The 22,615-nt window shown below is 44.9% G+C and overlaps 1 protein-coding gene across 7 annotated transcripts in view; it reads left to right on the forward strand.

The window, feature by feature from the left end:
• The window catches only part of LOC123746735 (serine/threonine-protein kinase DCLK1), a 224,286-nt gene that overhangs the window by 116,284 nt on the left and 85,387 nt on the right, over positions 1 to 22,615 (forward strand). For all 7 annotated transcript variants that reach the window (XM_045728486.2, XM_069316827.1, XM_045728485.2 and 4 more), the window contains exons 3-4: positions 2,788 to 2,884; positions 11,543 to 11,662. In XM_045728486.2, coding sequence (XP_045584442.2) covers positions 2,788 to 2,884; positions 11,543 to 11,662 — 217 coding nt within the window. The remainder of the gene's footprint in view (positions 1 to 2,787; positions 2,885 to 11,542; positions 11,663 to 22,615) is intronic.

Here is a 22,615-nt window from a genome sequence, read left to right on the forward strand (position 1 = left end):
GTCCGGTTATCTCGCCTGCAGGATTCTCTTTCCGTTCGTATTTCTGATGTTTCTCCTCGTGTTGTTCCTTCTTTGCCCCCGTGGAAGGTCCCTCTTCCGCGGTTTTGTACATCCTTGACTCGTATCACTAAAGCTTTTACCCCTCCTACAGTTCTAAAACGCCTTTTCCTCGAGCACTTTTCTTCTCACTCCCGCTCCGTTTCTGTCTTCACTGATGGGTCTAAGTCAGCGGACGGTGTTGGCTACTCTGTTGTTTTTCCTGATCGCACTTATATGTGTCGCTTGCCTCCGGAGACTAGCATCTTTACAGCGGAACTTTATGCTATTCTCTATGCTCTTCGTCTCCTGCTTTCTCGTTGTCAGTCTTCCTTTGTGGTTGTTGTTGACTCTCGTAGTGCCCTCATGGCTCTCGGGTGCTTTAATCCAGTTCATCCGGTAGTTGTCGAGATCCAGCATTGGCTGTTTCTCGTTCACAGTAAATTTAAGTCGGTTGAGTTTTGTTGGGTTCCCAGCCATATTGGCGTGTCTTTAAATGAGCGTGCGGATGCTGCCGCTAAGGAAGCTGTCCGCTCTTGTCCCATCTCTCGTAAAGGCATTCCGTATTCCGACTTTTACCCGGTTATCCATTCCTCAGTCCTTACCCGTTGGCAGGCTTCTTGGTTGTCTGTTACTGGTAACAAGCTACGTACTCTTAAATGTTGTGTTTCCTCGTGGCCGTCCTCCTTCCACCGTAACCGGCGGTGGGAAACAGCTCTAGCGAGGTTGCGTATTGGCCATACTCGCTTAACCCATGGTCACTTGATGGAGCGCCGCCCTGCTCCTTATTGTCCTAGTTGCATTGTCCCTCTTACGGTCGTGCATGTCCTTCTTGAATGTCCTGACTTCCAGGACGAGCGTGTGTCTTGCTTTCCGACCGCCCCTCGCGGTCACCTGTCCCTCGATAGAATTCTTGGTGACTCGGATACTTTTGATATCGTTCGCCTTATGCGTTTTTGTTCTCGTATTGGCATCCTTGGTGATATTTAGCGCCCTCTGATTATTTTGCGTATTTGATGGTGCTACATAGCCTTCCCGGTTTGGTGCCTTCTTTTGATAATTACTTACTTACTTACTTGTATGCACAGGGTTCCTAAACTCAACCAATGAGGTGGTAGATGTACTTAAAATCAAGGTAGAAAACATAAACCTAATTATTATTCTGATATACATACTGCCAGTTGCAACGATTGAAGAATTCACAGAACAGATACACTAAATAGAGCATATCCTTGATAACCTAGCAAACCCAGTACCAGATATTATCTTCCTTGGAGACCCCACTCCCAGTTCAGCCCGTTGTCGTTGTGAGGGAGCCGGTCGGCCGAGCGGACAGCATACTGGACTTGTGATCCTGTGGTCCCGGGTTCGATCCCGGGCGCCGGCGAGAAACAATGGGCAGAGTTTCTTTCACCCTATGCTCTTGTTACCTAGCAGTAAAATAGGTACCTGGGTGTTAGCCAGCTGTCACGGGCTGCTTCCTGGAGGTGGAGGCCTGGTCGAGGACCGGGCCGCGGGGACACTAAAAAGCCCCGAAATCATTTCAAGATAACCTCAAGGGGGCTTGGTTGGTGGCTGCCGGAGTGTGATGATCCATGGGACAGTCCTCTGCCCTTTTAGAGCCTTATGCTCCATGGGATTCCTCTGTTCTTTTGGGGCCTTATGCTCCTGCTGCTGTCTTAACAATTTGCTGGCTGCTTTTGCCTCTTCATGTTTCATTTTTCCTTCCCACCTCTTCAACTTTCTGATTGTTCCCCTCCTGCCAACTTTTTGCCATTCTTGAATATTCTTTCTGATGTCTTCTTCTGTTTTGACGCCAGGTGTTTGGGGAGGCACACATACTCATCTGTAGAACTGTGGTACCTGATGTTGTCGAGCGAGGGGATGCTTTTATTGCCAAACTTTGCCTTCATTCCCGAGTCCAATCTCGACGGACTGACGGTTCTTAAGGTGGAGATTGCAGGGTGTATACAGTACCCACGTTGCACCCCTAAGGGGTGCAATGTGGATATACACCCTGACCTATACAGTCACCTGATATAATCACAACCTGATATAATTATAAGCTGATATAATCATCTCTGACCTATCTTGGCCTAGTTGTCTCGCCAGATGGACTTGGCTTCCAGCTGCATCTTACAGACTCTTGCCTCCACTCGAACCTTTCAGACTCTTGCTTCCAGTCGGACCTTACAGACTCTTGCTCCTAGTCGGACCTTACAGACTCTGCCACCAGCCACATCTTACAGACTCTGCCACCAGCCACACTTTATGGACTCTGCTTACAGCCTCACAGTATGGCAGGCCATGTACTGACACTATTGTGTCGTATTTCAACTACTGTAACCTTATGCCAAATATATTGTTTACCATATTAGGTGGTAACTGTCCTTTTGTTAAGGTACATAAAGAGAGTACAGCTGACCTCAGTATGTATTCAAATCATGTACATTGTACTCAATGCTTTTGCCTTACCCTTAACACATTCCATATCATCTATTCACTCAACATAATCTGCCAAAGGGTAAATAATCCTGCCCAACATGGATTCAGAGGAGGACTCTCCTGGCTCTCGGTTACTAAAGAACTGTGAGGATGTCATTGAAGATGAGCAAAACTCTAATGCAATATACAGACTTGCTGAAATTTTCAGTCTGCACTATGGAGAAGTAATCCTTGTGCAAACATTTACAACATTTCAGTTGTTTACCATGCTAGATAACTAAATGCATTTCTCTTTTCACCCAACAGGTAGTCAGTTTACGGGATTTCTTCTTCGACGATGATATCTTCATCGCGTATGGCCCTGAGCGACTCTCTCACGATGACTTCGATCTTGACACAGAAGGTAACGTGTCTTTCATCTTATTGTTGTATGCTTTTGCTGTTGTTGTTTATATAGTACTTGTTTAGCTGTGTTTGTAGGAAACGAACGTAAAGTTCTGAGCTGAGCCTAGCTTTTGGTTAATTGCCATAGCTGATCTTTATCATTCCTTTTGCCATGATTAAAAATAATAGTATCCACTTGGTTTATTTGACTTAATATTATTATATTAAGAACATGAATTACTGACTTAGTTATATTAGTTTAGGTTAGGTTAAGATAGGTTAGGTAGTTTAGGTTTAGTCATATTTCTACCTTGGTTTTAACTCAAATTTAAACAAATGAACTCATATAGTGTATAATGTAGTGGAAAGCTTTATCATTTAATAAGAAAAAAATTAGAAAATATAACTTAAGGAAAATGTGGCTTATTACATAAATCAGGCCTTGCATAGTAGGCCAAGTAGTGCATTCTGGCTGTTAGTTACAGCATATGTACATATATGTACATATATGCATATGTACATATATGTACATATATGCATATGTACATATATGCATAAGTACATATATGCATGCATGCAAACAACGATCACAGAAATTCTGATCCAAGTATGGGGAAAACCACATTTAAAAAATTAGAGAATGCTGAACGCATTTTCAGCTCAATTCGGCCTTCATCAGAGCAAGATAGTGAGGAGGAAAGCTGATTAATTGATGAAGATTAAGTCACCCAAGAGGTGGCACAGGAATGAGTAGCCAGTATGGAAGGGAAGCATGCTGTTGTTATAGATTCAGCTACTCGGAACAAGTTCCAAGTAGCACGGGCTATGGTGAGCCCGTAGCTTACCTGACACAGGAGCGGGGCTGTGTGTAATGGAGGGAAGCATTGGTGGGCAGACTTTATAGTCAACCCCCAGGGGGAGACAGATCACCTGACCACCAGGAAATGGGGATGAAACCTTGCTTTATGGGGAAAGTAGAGCTGGGAGGACCCAGAAGCCTGCCTCCACACTTCACGTTCATGGGCATGCCAGAGGTACACCCATGCCTCTGGCACAATGCCAGAGTTGGGCCAAGAGAGAGACAATCAAAAGGAAGACCCAAAACCTGTTATTATAAATGGGGTATTTGAAAATATGGGATATTAGGAAGAAAAATGGAATGTGCAAGTACAATCACCCTAGTAAGTACAGAAAGCTTCTACACTTTAAATAAGAATGTTTCATAACAGACTGTCCATTTTTTCATATAAGAGGTACCAGGCGATTAAAACCAAAAGACCACTACTACGAAAACGGCCACAACTTGATATACCACAATAATTTTTTAGCAAGAGGAAGTGGAGAAGAATGGCTAAAAATGTCCAGACTCTACCACCAACTTCGTCAAATGCTAGAGAGGACACAACCATAGTGGCCTCTCTACCAGAGCCTCAGATATTAACACAAAGTAAAGCATCCAGCACTTCCACAAACATAACATAATTTATATTTGCCGACATTCAGGGTATAAAAACCCTGAATGGAAACAAAATGGAAACCCACACAAAGGACTACCTACTATGATAGTGAAATATGGATTCCAGAGTACAGTCTTTTGAGATGTGACAGGAAACAGACTGTAGGGTGGGGTCAGCCTGTTCATCAAAGAGACACTCATCACCACAAATGATATGGTGGAAGTGCTGATAATCAAAATAGAGATCCTAAATGTAGTTTTTGCCCTTGTACATAAGTCACTGGAGGCAAATCCTCAGCAGTTTAAAGATCAACTAATGAAAATGGAACACTGCTTGGAAAACCCCAAACATCCAACCCCAAACATCATCCTGCTTGGGGACTTCAACCTATGGCACCTGAAATTGAAGAATCTAGCTAATACAGTTATATCTGAGAGAATATCGGGAAGTAGCCTAAATGAACAGTCACATGTAAATTACTTACTACGGATGTGTGACACATTTGCCTTAAACCAGCAAATAGTAGAACCAACTAGAAAGAGAGAACATGCTGTATATCATTTTCACAAATAACGATGAATTGATCAGGAACCTAATGATTACAAATACCTGTTACTTAGATCACAATTGAAGTTCAGACAAGCATGGGCAGTAGACCTCAATGCAGAATACAGAATGCAGAGAGTGATGGTCAATCAAATAAGATGAAGCCCAATTGCAGTGAAAAGCTCTGTACCCCAGGGCATGGTTCTTGCACCGCTGCTATTTCTTATTCATATCTCTGATACAGGTACCTGTATAGATAAAAATTCTAGTCACAGCTTCGTGTCATCCTTTGTAGATGATACAAAAATCAGCATAAAAATTTCCTCTGTAAAAGACACTGAAAAACTGCAGGCAGATATTAATAAAGTCTTCTATTGGGCAACTGAAAATAACATGATGTTTAACGGTGACAAGTACTTAGGTACAGGTACAGTACTTAGGTATGGTTAAACAAAACACTGTACAGGACACAGACACAATCATAGAAGGAAAGCTACAAGTAAAAGATCTGGGAATTATGATGTCTGACAACTTGACATTTATGAGTACTGTCTCCACTCGATCATCCGGACAATATGGGAAGGACCCCCAGCCGGATTATCACATTTTTCGGATAATGGTACTTTTTCACCTACGAGTCCAAAAGTGACCATTTCCAACTATTTTTATACTACAAACAACATAATTTGAATTGCCTTGCCACATACAATTATTAAATATTCAACTACAAACCTCAACTTACCTTGTTGGTGTTCGTCTTCTTGATTGATGCCACACATCTTGAAGTTAAAAATTCTTAACAATTTACGTAACCTATACTAACACAACACTAAAATTAACACTTAAAATTACTGTACAGTTCATTAAGCTAAGTTAGTTTTGACTGCCAGCTGCTGAAGCCTCACTGGTTGAGGGCATTTGGGTTGCCTGTGAGGCCTCACTTGTTGAAGGTGCTTGCTTGCACCTCACTTGTTGAAGCGCTTGCATGCCCTCACTTGTTGAAGGCGCTTGGCTTGCCTGTGACGCCTCACTTGTTAAAGGCGCTTGCTTGCGCCTCACTTGTTGAAAGCGCTTGGCTTGCCTGTGGCGCCTCACTTGTTGAAAGCGCTTGGCTTGCCTATAATGCCTCACTTGTTGAAGGAGCTTGGCTTGCCTGTGGCGCCTCACTTGTTGAAGGCGCTTGGCTGCCTGTGACGCCTCACTGTTTGAACAACACGTAACTTGTCTTTAATTGCTAGGACAATCTTCTTCCTCTTAACACTTCCAGAACGATTGATGCTGCTACCAGACATTCTTGGCCAAAAATGTTCAAAATTACTATGAAAATTAAGAAAGTTATTTAAAAAAATATTTCACTAATGGCGCAACACTGTGAGGCCGCACTGGTTGAGGCGTATAACTGTGACTTGTCTTTAATTGTTAGCACAACTTTCTTCCTCTTAACACCTCCAGAACGATTGATGCTGCTACCAGACATAGTCTTGGCCAAAAATGTTCAAAGTTACTATGAAAATAAAAAAGTTATTTAAAAAAATATTTCACTAATGGCGCAGCACTGTGTATAACACGAGGGACGGACGCACATGGGTTGACCAGTGTTGGACAGGTCCACTTGGGGCAGCCATAACGCGTTATGTAGGCCGCCAGGAGGAAAAAAATTCACAATATTTTTTAAGGAAACTTCAGCCTGTGCACAATGCTTTTAGGAAACTTATTTATTTGTTATTACATAATTACTAGTAGTTATTTTATTTGTTTTTGGCTATGATTAATTGTTCTAAAATTAATGGTAATTCCTGTACCCAGGTAGTCCCTCCTGACGCACCCCTCCCACCCTCCCAACACCACCCACCCACCCCACCCCCACCTACACCATGCGCCTCGAGTCTCGGGCAGACGGGATTAATACCGTATGGCCTGCCTCATGTTTTCATATACGGACAAAGGCACGATTACCTGGGGGACTGACTGGATAGTGTAATTTCTGCAGAAAACCTGCTTTAATCCGGTCCCTGTGGCTATTTTGGCCGGATATTGTGATAACTTTATCCGTTCACGATTTTGGCCGTATAAGGGCGTTTTTCGGATGTTCGAATCCCGGATAATCGCGGGGTTACAGTATAACCAAACAATATAGCGGCGGCCAGGAAAATAACATGTATTATGAGAACATTCAAATCCAAAGACCCCACAGTAATGCTAATACTACAGTATTTAAATTACTGGTGCTGTCCCATCTTGAGTATTGCTTGGTAGTCACTCCCCTTTCAGAGCGGGAGGGATCTCTGAATTAGAGGGAATACAGAACATATACAGCATGCATAGAAACGATAAAACGTCTAAATTATTAGGACCGTATCAAAGCTCTCAAAATGTACTCATTGGAAAGGAGACAAGAAAGGCATCAAATAATATATACATGGAAGATACTGGAGGGCCAGGTCCCAAATTTGCACAGTAGAATAGCAACATACTGGAACAAAAAATACGAAAGGAAATGCAGAATAGAACCAGTGAGGAGTAGAGGTGCCATAGTCACAATCAGTGAGCACTCTCTGAACATCAGAGGTCCACCGCTGTTCAACACCTTCCCAGCAAGCATTAGAAATATTGCTGGAACAAAGGTGGATGTATTCAAGAGGCACTTAGGTTCTTCTAAGAAGTGCCGGGCCAATCAGACTATAGTGGATATGTGGGCCTGTGGGCCGCCGCAAGCAACAGCCTGTTGGACCAAGTTATCACAAGTCGAGCCAGGCCTCAGGCCGGAAGAACTCCCAGAACCCGCTCCGGGTATAAACCTGCACAGCAAGTCCCAGAGTAGGAGAATTCAGCAAATTCAATTTTAGTAACTGGGAACAAATAAACCAAGACCTCACAGAAATAAGCTGGAAAGAACTGCTAGAAAATGCAAACCTGAAGTAGTGCCTGGAAAAAATAAGCTCAGTAGCACTAGCAATATGCTCAAACCACATACCCCTGAGAAAAAAGAGGAAGCGATTAAGATTGGAACAGGAACAGAGTTCCCTCTATAGACTAAAATAAGGAATCACAGAACAACTTGAGTGTCACACCCTATCTCAAAAATGACGTAGAAGGCTAGGTAGAGAAATAGAAATGATTGAACTAAAGCTACAAGAATCATACAAAATCCAGGAGAGGCAAAGTGAACAAAAGGCCAATAGTGAAATGGCGATAAATCCAAAATATTTTTTCTCCTGTGCGAAATCAAGAATAAACATTACATCTAGTATTGAGCCCCTGTGCAAGGGAGATGGAACTTTCACAGATGACAACGAAGAAATGAGCGAAATACTGAGGAAACAGTATGACCATGTTTACAGTGAGCCACTAAACACACTGAAGATTGATAACCCAAACAAATTCTTCATGGATGTGACAGCAACATCAATCGTATATCAGAAGGGCAGAACTAACCCCACTGGATTTTGAAGAAGCCATAGACAGTATTCCTATTCACTCTGCACCAGGTCCTGATTCCTGGAACTTCATATTCATCAAGAATTGAAAAAAAACAATATTGCAAGCCCTTAACATTCTGTGGAAATAGAGCCTAGATATTGGTGTTATCCCTGACATACTAAAAACATCAGAGATAGCACCACCCCATGAAGGAGGGAACAAGCCAAAGGCTAAAAATTACAGACTGATAGCACTAATATCAAACATCATAAAATCAATGATGATACAAATCACAAAATACATGGAATCACAGCATCTCCATATCCCTGGACAACATGGTTTCAGAACAGGGTGCTCTTGCCTATCACAATTTCTGGATCATTATGACATGGCCTTAGATGCCATGGAAGACAAGCAAAATGCTAATGTAATATACACAGATTTTGCAAAAGTCTTCAACAAATGTTCAACAATCCAGACCATCAACTGATAAGAGCTCAGTTTCCCAGGGTACTGTGCTTGCTCCAGTACTCTCTCATTACCGTACCGATCCTAGACAAAGACACAAACTATATAGTACCATATCATCCATTGCAGATGACACTAGGTTTTTTTATGAGAGTATACAGCATAGAGGACACGGCAAGCTTCCAATCAGATGTAACTCGGGTCTTTCAATGGGGCACTGAAGACAAAATGGTATTTGATGAGGATAAGTTCCAGCTCCTGCACTATGGAAAAAATTAAAATATATAAATGGTTACCACGTACAAAACGCAGTCAAATCATACCATAGAACGAAAAAACAATGTAAAGAATTTGAGTGTAATAATGTCAGATGGTCTTGCCTTTAAAGAACACAGTGAAGTAGCTATCACAACTGTAAAATAAATGACAGGTTGGATAACAAGAACCTTTCAAACAAGAGATGCTATACCAATGATGATACTTTTCTAGATGTTAGTGCTTTCTTAGAGTGGAATACTGTTGCATGATGTCAGCTCCTTTCAAAGCTGGAGAAATTGCTGACCTGCAGAGTGTGCAGAGATCCTTTACTGCCAAAATTCACTTGGTAAAACATCTAAACTATTTGGACCGACTAAAATGCTTAAATTTGTATTCTCTAGAGCACAGGTGAGAGAGAGATACATAATAATTTACACGTGGAAAATATTAAAGGGGGGCTGATCCCAAATCTGCACACAGAAATAACATCACATGAGACCAGAAGGCATGGCAGGATGTGTAAAATACCCCCATTGAAAAGCAGAAATGCAATGGTTCTCTGAGAGAGAACTCTATCAACATCAGAAGCCTGAGACTGTTCAACACGCCTCCACTTCACATAAGGGCCATAGCTGGCCGACCCCTCATATTATTCGAGAGAGAACCCGATAAGCACCTCCAAAGGATCTGATAACGAGGCTGTGATTCATATGTCAGGTTGTGAGCACTCGCGTCCAACAGTCTGGTTGACCAGCCCAGCAACCAGGAGGCTTGATCAGAGACTGGGCCAAGCTGATGAAGCAAGTTAAAACTGAACACTAATGAAAATAAAATTGCCAAATATACCCCAAAGACCAAACCGCAGAGAACGAGCACCCTGGGAGAAATTTCTGCACACTGTGTGCTAATTTTCTAACAGGTCGCGCAGATTGCAGTGCTGCCCACCAGTCAAAAATACTCGCAGAACCGAGGAAAGACAAAAGTCACAGACCACCAGCTTACCTGAAGGGCGAGGACCACCCCATGCGAAGAAGCCTCCAAGTGGAAGTGTTTCCTGAACACCCTATAGAAGGCAACCCTGACCATGTAAGAGTAGTACATACAGAGTGCACAGGGAAGGAAATTCTGGGCATGCAGCTCCAAAACACTAAACTCCTTTCTCATACACACTTAAGCATAAGAACAGAGCCCCAAAAATAAAGACACCACTCGCAAATGGGAAACCATAGCTAGAGCAACGACAACTACCAGATACACACGAGTCTAGAATTGTTTGGTGAGAAGCCTGGCTGACACGGGCCAGGTCAGCCAGGCTTCCCCAAATGTGGGAAGAGGTGCGGCAAACTAGCATGAGGCTTCTTGAGGTTATCTTGAAATGATTTCGGGGCTTTTTTTTTTTTTTTTTTAGTGTCCTTGTGGCCCGGTCCTCGACCAGGCCTCCACCCCCAAGAAGCAGCCCATGACAGCTGACTAACACCTAGGTGCCTATTTTACTGCTAGGTAACAGGGGCATAGGGTGAAAGAAACTCTGCCCATTGTTTCTCGCCGGCGCCCGGGATCGACCCCGGGACCACAGGATCACAAGTCCAGCGTGCTGTCCACTCGGCCGACCGGCTAGTTTCACAAAATTTTAATTGTTTGTTTTCATTGCTGGGGAATTTTGTCAATTTTGAGGCTGCAGTCTCGTTTTTAACCATCTTGAGATTATCTTGAGATGATTTCGGGGCTTTAGTGTCCCCGCGGCCCGGTCTTCGACCAGGCCTCCACCCCCAGGAAGCAGCCCGTGACAGCTGACTAACACCCAGGTACCTATTTACTGCTAGGTAACAGGGGCATAGGGTGAAAGAAACTCTGCCCAATGTTTCTCGCCGGCGCCATGGGATCGAACCCAGGATCACAGGATCACAAGTCCAGCGTGCTGTCCGCTCGGCCGACCGGCTCCATGTAGTGATCACTACCGAGTTTTAAAAGGTTTTTCATATAACTTGTATGTTCTACATATATGGTGTGTTTCCCACACTTTTCATTACTTGGCATTTGTCCTCATTATATTGCATTTGCTGTGTGTTACTATATTCACTTAGTTTGTCAATTAATTTTGAAGGGCATGTCAGTCCTCCTGTCTAAATATTTCACACTAATTTATATAGACTGTGAGCATTATTGGTGCAAGAATTGACCCATGTAATTACCTAAGTGTAATTACCTAAGTGTAGTTACAGGATGAGAGCTACGCTCGTGGTGTCCCGTCTTCCCAGCACTCTTTGTCATATAACGCTATGAAACTACTGAAAGGTCTTGGCCTTTAGTAGTTTCAAAGCGTTATATGACAAAGAGTGCTGGGAAGACGGGACACCACGAGCGTAGCTCTCATCCTGTAACTACACTTAGGTAATTACACTTAGGTAATGTGGTACTTTGCTGATGCTATTTCTTCAATCTGATACTTTTCCCTCTCATCACAGCTCTCATTTTTCTGTTCATTTTGATTACAATCATGACTAATAAGTACAAACATTTTTTTGTAGAGTGTAAGACTATACAACCTATGGTCAAGTGTCCATTGAGTCCCCGCAGACTACGACGCATGCCATCGCCCAAACCCCGAGGACGTGCAGTTTCGCCCCTTGCAATATTTGATGGCCCAGGTATGACTGATTTATTATTTTTTAAAATGAATCAAGATAGTGAATCGTACAAGGTACGATAATTTCTTTATACCTCTACTACTCGATTTGCATTTCTAGCTTTCATTGTTGTTCCCTTGTCTACTTCCTTTCAATATTACCACTGCATTGCACACCATACCAGGGTTGTTTTATTGATGGTGTGGATCACAACCAGAGTATGTTACATTGATGGTGTGGTTCACAGCCAGGGTTGTTACATTGATGGTGTGGTTCACAACCAGGGTTGTTTTATTGATGGTGTGGTTCACAACCAGGGTTGTTTTATTGATGGTGTGGTTCACAACCAGGGTTGTTTTATTGATGGTGTGGATCACAACCAGGGTTGTTACATTGATGGTGTGGTTCACAACCAGGGTTGTTACATTGATGGTGTGGTTCACAGCCAGGGTTGTTACATTGATGGTGTGGATCACAACCAGGGTTGTTTTATTGATGGTGTGGATCACAACCAGGGTTGTTACATTGATGGTGTGGATCACAACCAGAGTTGTTACATTGATGGTGTGGATCACAACCAGGGTTGTTACATTGATGGTGTGGATCACAACCAGGGTTGTTACATTGATGGTGTGGATCAAAACCAGAGTTGTTACATTGATGGTGTGGATCACAACCAGGGTTGTTACATTGATGGTGTGGATCACAACCAGGGTTGTTACATTGATGGTGTGGATCACAACCAGGGTTGTTACATTGATGGTGTGGATCACAACCAGGGTTGTTACATTGATGGTGTGGATCACAACCAGGGTTGTTACATTGATGGTGTGGATCACAACCAGGGTTGTTACATTGATGGTGTGGATCACAACCAGGGTTGTTACATTGATGGTGTGGATCACAACCAGGGTTGTTACATTGATGGTGTGGATCACAACCAGGGTTGTTACATTGATGGTGTGGATCACAACCAGGGTTGTTACATTGATGGTGTGGATCACAACCAGGGTTGTTTAACCCTGATACTGCACAGCCTTCACATAAAACCCCTCCTGCAGTGTGCAAGAAAAAATTATTTTCCCAAAATTTCTTTTCTGATTTGTTAAAATGCGTTCCCTGATCATGGGAACGTGAACAAAAATATTATATGTGACTCACTTTGGGCAGGATGGAGCAGAGAAGTTGAGGAATTGATGGGCTCTTGAGTGCTTGAGCGCTGAGAGATGCTAGTCCGGGGTGGCTGGGGCTAGGGAATAACATTTTTCATAATTACTTCAATGTCTTTCAATATTTATCTGAGGGGGAGCCCCTTCGACTCGCCAGAGCTCTCCAGGCTGATATAAATGTGTTAGACCGTGGCATCAGTCAAAGCGAATGGAGTTATTATGCCTACCGGGGGACCACGGGCCAGAACCTGGCTCTCTCAGAGAAGCAAGAGGAGCAATGGCCTATAGAAACCCCCGTGTGGTTTGAAGCATTCTATGTCTGCCATCAACTGGGTCAGAAACCCAGAAAGGTAGGCACCCCAAAGCAAACCCTATATGGGTAAAAAATTGCTACTCAAACCCGAACTGTTGGACAGAACTCTCCAAACTAAATACGAGCAAACGAGCATGATGTCACAACTGTCACCACACCATTGTATGTGTAGCTATACAGCTGCCTATAGCTATAGGAAGGGGGAGCTCCAGACCCCCGTGCCGGCTTTCCACCCCCCCCAGTTCTGTGGCTGATGTGAGACCTGGCAGTCATGCGACTCTGGATCCAGACACTTAACAGTATTGTACCTTGTGGTGTGGTCTTCTCCTGTGGTGTTGTGCGAGCCAGGTGTAATTTCACAAGTACTCGGGCTGCATGCACCTAGGGGTTCCCTTACTTAGGTGCCCTGTAATGTGGGGTTACATTAGCTGTGAGAACTTCAGAACTGAGAGAGCTACCAAGGTTGGCACATGCAGGACGCAGCTCACAACACCACTATGCAGCTAGGGGCCACAGCACCACTTAGTAATGATGAATAAAATATTTAACTAATTATTTTGCGTTAATAGTGTCATAGATGATTTTGAGTGGGATAAAGATTATGTACAATGTTCAGAGATCGGTGAATACAATGTTGGTTATGATATACCTGCTTGATGGGGTTCTGGGGGTTCTTCTACTCCCGAAGCTGGGCCCGAGGCTAGGCGGTCAAGCCTGGCTTCGGTTATTATCAAACTATCCCTAGATAGTTATGATAACCCCTGCCCATGTGGCTTAGGGGGTTATCTTCCACAAGTTGCTTGGGGCCTGCCTCCATGGGGTGTTTTACTGCTCGGTGATTGTCCGCCCTTGGAGTCAGCTGGGGTGTTTCATGCACCACTGTTTGTCTCTGGATAGGAGATAGTTTCATCACTGGTAGGGGCATAAGGTAATGTGCACCTAGTTTTCACCATAACATAGTGGCCGGCTCTGTTCCGCCTGGGTCATTGTCCTCTTGCAGGGGTTTTTCTTTTACTTTTTGTTTCCTGCCTGGTGGTGGGGGAGGGGGGTCTGCCCCTTGGTATTTGTACCCCTTCTATATATTTGGTGGTCCTCCACTAGGTCCCTGTGAGTGTACACATCCCGGGGGTTCAGCTTTTAGTAGTTCGCTTGGTAGTTTGGGGCGCCAGTTATCAGTACTTTGCCTGAGCTTCCCTTAGCAGAGTGTCTAAGGGCCCTGGACACCCCCATTGGGGCTCAGAGGTCCGATGGATGCATTCCTGGGTCCCATCTCGCTTTGTGCGAATTTGAGGGTTGCTCTGTTTCCTTGTCTCAGTCTCAGGATGACACTCACCAGTTGTCTCCATCATGCTGCCTGTTGGGTCGGTAACACCTTCGACCAAGAGTCCTGCGAGTGGTGTTCCTTGCTTGTAATCCAGTTAACCCAATCCACTGATCTTGATATTTGGGTGCAGGCAGCTTCGGTGTTGGATGCGCATTTTAGGTTGCTGCAGCGCTCTTTAAGTTAGTTGCTCACCCAGATGCCCCAAGACTGCCCCGTTTTGGTTATAGGGATTCGAACTTGGGGGTGTTAGTTGCCTTGACTTTCGTTTCGTCCTTCCCCCTTGTCCTTCCCCCTGGTGTTGTGTGTCCTGTTCCTCCTCCCTTGCACCCAGCTCCGAAGCATCTGAGGGTTTCGGAGTCAGGGTAGGGTTTAGTTGGTGGTGAGACTCGGGCGGTTTGGGGGGATACCCCTTCCGGTGTGACGACGGAGGCATTTGAGCCTGTTCCTTCAGCTGGTGCTTCTGGGTCTGACCAGTGAGCCCCTTCATTCCAGCTTTTCCGGTGGACTCTGCCTTCTCTTTTGAGGCAGAGGGTTTGGAGGACGGCTCAGCCCTGGGTCCTGGTGTGGAGGTTCCCAGGGCAGAGAAGGGGCTAACTTGAGGGGCTTGGGCTCTGTTTGACCCTGCTTGGGTTTTGGTTCCCTCTGAGTGGGGCTTGTTGTTGCAGGAGGTGGGGATTTCTTATCCTCCCTCCCTGTACGAGTTTGATATGGTGTCAAACCCTCCTCGGGTTCGGTTCCAGGTTCCCTTGGGTACTTCAGTCCCTTCTTTCCGGAGGTTTTCAGCTTCCCGCATCCCCCCCATGAAGTGCGGGTGGCCATTGCAGCTTACCCCCTGAGTGACCCGGATTACTCCTTGATAATGGATCCTGCCTCTTTTGAGTTCGGTTCTTCCTTTCCTTACTGGGTATGTTACGAGGTTGTAGAGTCATCCTGGTAGGCAGACTGTCCTGTCTTTTCGTTGGGGAGTGTGGCATATGTTCTGTTGGTCCTGCATGCTTGAGTGACAAGAGGCCCTTATGGTTGTTCAGGTTTACCTGGTGAGGCGAGTTTGAACGCCTCAATGCGTGTTTGCTTTTTCCCCTGCCCTTCCTCCAGATGTCAGCCTGGTACAGCTTCATTTGAGGGTTCCCTTTCTTTCGGCTGCCCTGGTTGCTGAGGACTTGCCCACCCATGGCCATTTGGCTTCGGTCTTGTGTTTATCCTTTTCCCTTCTCGAGCTGTCTTCGGACTTTATTGAGGAGGACAAGGAGGCACTGGGTGCTGATCCTGGTTCTGGTGCGCTGAATTTGGCAGTACGGGCATTGGCTGCTTAGTTAAAGCTGTTTGCACCGATCCTAAGGGAGGCGGCATCTCTGTTCTTTGCTTCTCGTCTCACATGCTGTCAGGCGGTGCTCGTTCAATCTTTGGAATCCGCTTGGGCTCTGGCTCTTAGGTTTTCTATGCCTTTTTGTCCTTTGCTGTTTGCAGAGTCTGCGGTGGTGCAGTTTCTGCAAGCGGCGGTTTCTAGTTGTCGTCTGTCGGACTTTTTGGTTCTCTGGGGAGCCCATGGGGGTCTTCCCGGAAAGGTCATGCCAGGGCTCAGGGTTCCTCCTGTCGTGGTAGGCCAGTGGTGCCAATTTCGGAGCCGGTGTAGCCTTCGGAGCCAATGGCATCTGGTCGGCGCAGTGATCGCTCTGCTCGTCAGTCGGCTTCTCGTAAGGAGCGTCAGCCCTTTTATGGGTAGTCTCATTGACAGGGACGATGTGGGGGGGAGGGAGGCTTGCATTGCTTGCTCATGCCTGGTCTCACGATTCGTGGGCGTTCGGGTCGTTTCTTGCAGCTTGCGGTGGCATTGGGTGGTCCCTCCTCCTTTGGGGGGTTCGGGGCTGACGTGGCAGGCCTCTTCTTCTGCATTGTCAAGTCATCTTAGAGTGGGTACACTTGGGCGTGGTCAAAAGGTCCTCATCCCTCAGGTGGATTTCCCACTTGTTTCCAGTTCCGAAATGGGACTGCACGAACTTGTGGTTCATTCTGGACTTGCCCCATCTGAACCCCCTGGGTCTTTTGCCCCTCCTTTCGGATGACTACTCTGTCCCAGGTCAGTCTTCTTTTTGAGCCGGGGTGCTTGGATGGTGTCCCTGGACCTCCTGGATGCGTATTGGCAGGTCCCAATTTATCCGGGGTTCAGGGACTGGCTCAGTTTTTTTGTGGGGTATCAGGTTTACCGCTTTCGTTGCCTTCCATTTGGCTTGAATCTGGCACCTTGCATTTTCACATGCCTTACCCAGGTTGTGATCATCCATTTGCATCTCTAAGGGGTTCGGATGCTGGTCTACCTTGACGACTGGCTGATGTGGCCTCCCAGCCAGTCTGCATGTCTGCTCGCCAGGGATTTGGTTCTTTCCCAGCTCGCCGAGTTGAACTGGAGGAAATCCCATCTGGTTCCCTCTCAGGTTCATACCTGGCTGGGTCTTGTGTGGGACTCTTGGACTGCTTCCTTGTCTCTTCCTCCAGAGGCTCTGCTGTGGCTGCAATCCCACTTTCGACTGTTTCTGGGAGGCTTCCGGGTCACGAGGTGGTTGTGCGGGAGTCTGAAATTTGCTGTGATGGTCTACCTGCCAGGCTGGGTTTGACTTCGTCAGCTGTTCTGGTTCCTTCGGGGATGCCCCTTCCGCTTCTCTCACGATCATTGGGTTCGACCCCTGGGGGCCTTGTGTCGGCTGCTCAATGTGTTCATGGACGCATCGCATCTCTTGGTTGGGGCTTTGTGACCAGTGAGTCCTCACCAGGCCGGCCAGGGGCGGTGGGATCCATCCTTCCGTCGGGCCCACTGCATGGTGCAGGAGTTCGCAGCGGTGTGGATGTCGCTTTGGAGGATATCATAACTAACATTGTATTCACTGATATCTGAACATTGTACATAATCTTTATCACAGTCAGAATCATCTATGACACCTCAATGCAAAATAATTAGTTACCTATTATATTTATTATTACTAAGTGGTGCTGTGGCCCCCTAGCTGCACAGCAGTGTTGAGAGCTACTCCTGCATGCGCCAACTTTAGTAGCTCTTAGTTCTGAGGCTCTCACAGCCAAGTATGGATACTGATGATTTTTTTTCAAGATGGCGTCTGTTTACTGGAGTCCTGAGGCACAGGATGTGATCCTCGTGTAGCTGTGGGAGTTTTGAATCACTCCCTATACCAAAAAGTGCCATATGGCACACTGCGCACCCCCAATCTCGCTCCATAAGGCGCTCTGCTCAGTGCAGTAGTTAAGCTGAATTTTGCTATTTGCCTCTAATATTTTTTGTCTTCATTTATGCTAGTATATACTATACATGTAGAATTTTCAGAAAATGTTCTCTCTCCTTTTGTTTTTTAACTCCCCTATCCTCTATTGTGTAATGAGTGATTCACCTGTTTTGCCTGCATTGTTGCAATCTTTTAGCAGTTTCATTGCTTCGTTTTATATGAACCATGTTGTTGTCTGTAAGGCGTCACTGACTTTCTAGATGATTTCCCAGTGAGGTGATGATACTATGTCCCGCTCCCTACACATCTTTGAAGGTGTGGCCAGGTTCTGGCTCTGGTCCTGTTAGGCCTAAAAGGACTTCTGAGACTGATAGCTTAAGGAATAAGAACATAAGAATGATGGTAACTGCAGAAGGTCTATTGGCCCATATGAGGCAGCTCCTATTTACATCCACCCAAACTCATTCACATACATGTCTAACCTACAGTTGAAACAATCAAGGGATCCTACTTCTATTATATTATGCGGTAATTGGTTACCTTACCTTGAGGTGCTTCCGGGGCTTAGTGTCCCCGCGGCCCGGTCGTCGACCAGGCCTCCTGGTTGCTGGACTGATCAACCAGGCTGTTAGATGCGGCTGCTCGCAGCCTGACGTATGAGTCATAGCCTGGTTGATCAGGTATCCTTTGGAGGTGCTTATCCAGTTCTCTCTTGAACACTGTGAGGGGTTTGCCAGTTATGCCCCTTATGTGAAGTGGAGGTGTGTTGAACAGTCTCAGGCTTCTGATGTTGATAGTTCTCTCTGAGTACCTGTTGCACCTCTGCTCTTCAACGGGGGTATTCTGCACGTCCTGCCATGTCTTCTGGTCTCATGTGATGTTATTTCTGTGTGCAGGTTTGGGACCAGCCCCTCAATTATTTTCCACGTGTAAATTATTATGTATCTCTCCCGCCTGCGCTCAAGGGAGTACAGATTTAGGCTCTTTAGTCGGTCCCAGTAATTTAGATGTTTTACTGAGTGGATTCTAGCAGTAAAGGATCTCTGCACGCTCTCCAGGTCAGCAATTTCTCCAGCTTTGAAAGGGACTGTCATTGTGCAGCAGTACTCCACTCTAGAGAGCACAAGCATTTTGAAAAGTATCATCATCAGTATAGCATCTCTAGTGTGAAAAGTTCTTGTTATCCAGCCTGTCATTTTTCTTGCAGTTGTGACAGCTACTTTATTGTGTTCTTTAAAGGTAAGGTCTTCCGACATGAGTACACCCAGATCCTTTACATTGCCTTTTCGTTCTATGTTATGATTTGCCTGAGTTTTGTACGTGGTTTCTGTTTTTATATTTTCAATTTTTCCGTAGCGCATGAGCTGGAACTTATCCTCGTTAAACACCATATTATTTTCTGTAGCCCATAGAAAGACCTGATCTACATCTGATTGGAGGTTTGCCGTGTCCTCTGTTGCCAACTCTCATGAAAATCCTAGTGTCATCTGCAAAGGATGATACAGTGCTATAGGTTGTGTTCTTGTCTATGTCCGATATGAGGATGAGAAAAAGTACTGGAGCAAGCACAGTACCCTGGGGGACTGAGCTCTTCACGGTTGATGGGCTGGATTTTATTTTGTTGACTATTACACATTGGGTTCTGTTAGTCAGGAAATTGTAGATCCATCTGCCTATTTTCCCGGTAATTCCTTTGAACGCATTTTATGTGCAATAACACCATGGTCACATTTATCAAAAGCTTTTGCGAAATCTGTGTAAATTACATCAGCGTTTTGTTTGTCTTCCATAGCATCTAATGCCATATCATAGTGGTCCAGCAACTGCGACAGGCAAGAGCGCCCTGTTCTGAAACCATGTTGTCCGGGGTTATGGAGATGCTGTGATTCCATGTATTTTGTGATCTTACTTCTTAGCACTCTCTCAAAAATTTTTATGATGTGCGATGTTAGTGCTATCGGTCTGTAATTTTTTCCCTCTGCCTTATTTCCTCCTTTATGAAGTGGTGCTATCTCTGCTGTTTTTAGTATATCAGGAATAACGCCAGTATCTAGGCTTTGTCTCCACAGAATGTGAAGGGCCTGCGATAGTGGTTTTTTACAGTTTTTGATGAATATGGAGTTCCAAGAATCCGGGCCTGGTGTAGAGTGCATAGGCATACTGTTTATGGCTTCTTCAAAATCCAGTGGGGATAGGGCGACGTCTGATATATGATTTGATGTTGGTATCATATCCATGAAAAATTCATTTGGGTTATCAATCTTTAGTGCATTTAATGGCTCGCTGAAAACAGAGTCATATTGCTTCCTCAGTAACTCGCTCATTTCTTTGTTGTCATCGGTGAAAGTTCCATCTCCCTTTCGCAGGGGCCCGATACTAGATGTGGTTTTTGATCTTTATTTTGCATAGGAGAAAAAATATTTCGGATTTCTCTCTATTTCACTGATGGCCTTTTGCTCTCTTTGCCTCTCCTGGGTTTTGTATGATTCTTGTAGCTTGAGTTCAATTGTTTCTATTTCTCTACCTAACCTTCGCCGTTCTTGAGATAGGGTGTGACTCTCAAGTTGTTCCACGATTCGTTTTCTTCGCCTATATAGGGAACGACGTTCCCGTTCCAATCTGCATCTCTTTCTCTTTTTTCTTAGGGGTATGCGGTTTGAACATATTTCTAGTGCTACTGAGCTTATTTTTTTCAGGCACTGGTTCAGGTTTGCATTTTCTAGCTGTTCGTCCCAGTTTATTTCTGTGAAGTCCTGGTTTATTTGCTCCCAGTTTATCTGTTTATTATTAAAGTTGAATTTGCTGAAATCTCCTCCACCGGGAATCTGGACTGGTTTTGAAGGTCCGTTCCCCCATGGTTGTCAGAACTTCAATTAAGTTGTGATCTGAGTAACAGGTATTTGTAATCATTATGTTCCCGATCCACTCATCATTATTAGTGAAAATGAGGTCCAGCGTGTTCTTCCTAGTTGGTTCTACTATTTGCTGGTTTAAGGCAAACCTATCGCACATCCGTAGCAGGTCATTTGCATGTGCCTGTTCATTTAGGCTACTTCCTGGTATTCTTTCTGATACTACTGTATTAGCCAGGTGCTTCCATTTCAGGTGCCGTAGGTTGAAGTCCCAAGCAGGATGATGTTCGGAGCTGGATTTGTGAGGTTTTCCAAGCAGTGTTCTATTTTCATTAGTTGGTCTTTAAACTGCTGAGGGTTTGCCTCCGGTGACTTATATACAAGGACAACAACTACATTTAGGATCTCTATTTTGACTATCAGCACTTCCACCATATCATTTGAGGTGTTTAGCAGCTCAGTACAGATGAGTGTGTCTTTGATGTAGAGGCTGACCCCACCCTGAAGCCGGTGTTTCCTATCACATCTGAAGAGATTGTACTCTGAGATCCATATTTCACCATCAAGGTAGTCCTTTGTGTGAGTTTCCGTTAGGGCTGCAAACACTGCATTTGCCTCATGAAGGAGACCATCTATAAAGTGAACTTTGTTGGATTTGCGTGTTTTTATACCCTGGATATTGGCAAATATAAATGATGTTATCGTGTTAGTGGAAGTGCTGGATGCTTTACTTGGTGTTAATATCTGAGGCTCTGGTAAGGAGGTCACTGTGTTTGTGTCCTCTCTAGCATTTGACCGAGTTGGTGGTAGAGTCTGGTCATTTTTAGCTATTCTTCTCCTCCTCCTCTTGCTAAACAATTATCCCGGTCGATGGAGTAGTGGCTGTTTTCATAGTGGTAGTCTGTCGGTTTTATTCGCCTGGTACCTCTTATATGAAAAGCTGGACATTCAGCATTGAAGCACTCTTTCCTGTCCAAAGAGTTCTTGCAAATTTCTGGGTGAAAGAATTCACAGCTTTTGGTACATTTACCTGTATTGAGGAGGTTTCTGCACTTTCTAGTGTGATCGTATGTACATGTTCCATTTGTTCTTCCCGATTCCCCATGCTTACAAGTAGCCCATTTGTAATACCAACAGATTTTGGGGCCTTGTTTTGTTTGTTTCCCTTTGCCAGGGACCGCACTCTGCTGCGGCGTCCCCGACACTGTGCTCTGCTTTGGGGCCTGTGACACCTGCACTCTGCTCCGGGGCCTGTGACTCCGCGCTCCGCTCAGGCATCCCCAACTCCGCGCCCTGCTCAGGCATCCCCGACTCCGCGCTCTGCTCAGGCGCCGCTGCCACCGAGCTCTGTGCCACAGCTGGTTGTACCTTGGTGTCATGTACAGTTTGTTTGAAGACATTAGAAATTGCTATGCAGGCATTAATTAGTAATTCTCTGTTTTCGGCGGGAGTTTTAACCAGGATTTCCATCAACTTCAAAAAAGTTAATCATCCTTTTTGCAGAGCCAGTACACAGAGTGGTCACTGGGACCATTTCTCCTTGAATTGTTAGTCATGTTGGCACATTTTTTGTGTATGGCTGCTGAACAGAGTTGGCATTGAAAGCTCTGTTGGTAATCTACCTTCATGTTGCATTCTATGCACGTTTTTATCAAAGCCATTTTTTGAACACTTCTGTTCAGTGGTGATGGTCTTACCAGGTCTTACAAGGTGGGGTGTTGACTGGTGGGGGGGTTGACCGTGGGTGCTGGCCGTGGGTGTTTACCAACTTCAGACAGGCCCGGAGGGGCAGTATGGACGGCCAGTGTTGCTACCACGTGTCACACTCTTAATTTGTTTTGTTCACTTGTTAGATTACATTACTTGCATTTTCCCACTAGTTATCTTACAGCGGAGGCGTCTAGTTTCTGTGTCTGGGCACTAGTTATCTGAGTATGTTACACAATTTGAAAGAATACACACACAGAGGGTACTGGGGTGGGCCTACCTCCAAATGGCCCTTGTTTACATACACACGACGGAATTATTTTGTGTATAATTTGTTCACTTGATATTAAAATATGTTATCTTAATTTTTGTTATA

This window comes from Procambarus clarkii, chromosome 85, assembly GCF_040958095.1.
Source record: "Procambarus clarkii isolate CNS0578487 chromosome 85, FALCON_Pclarkii_2.0, whole genome shotgun sequence".
NCBI classification, from domain to species: Eukaryota; Metazoa; Arthropoda; class Malacostraca; order Decapoda; family Cambaridae; genus Procambarus; species Procambarus clarkii.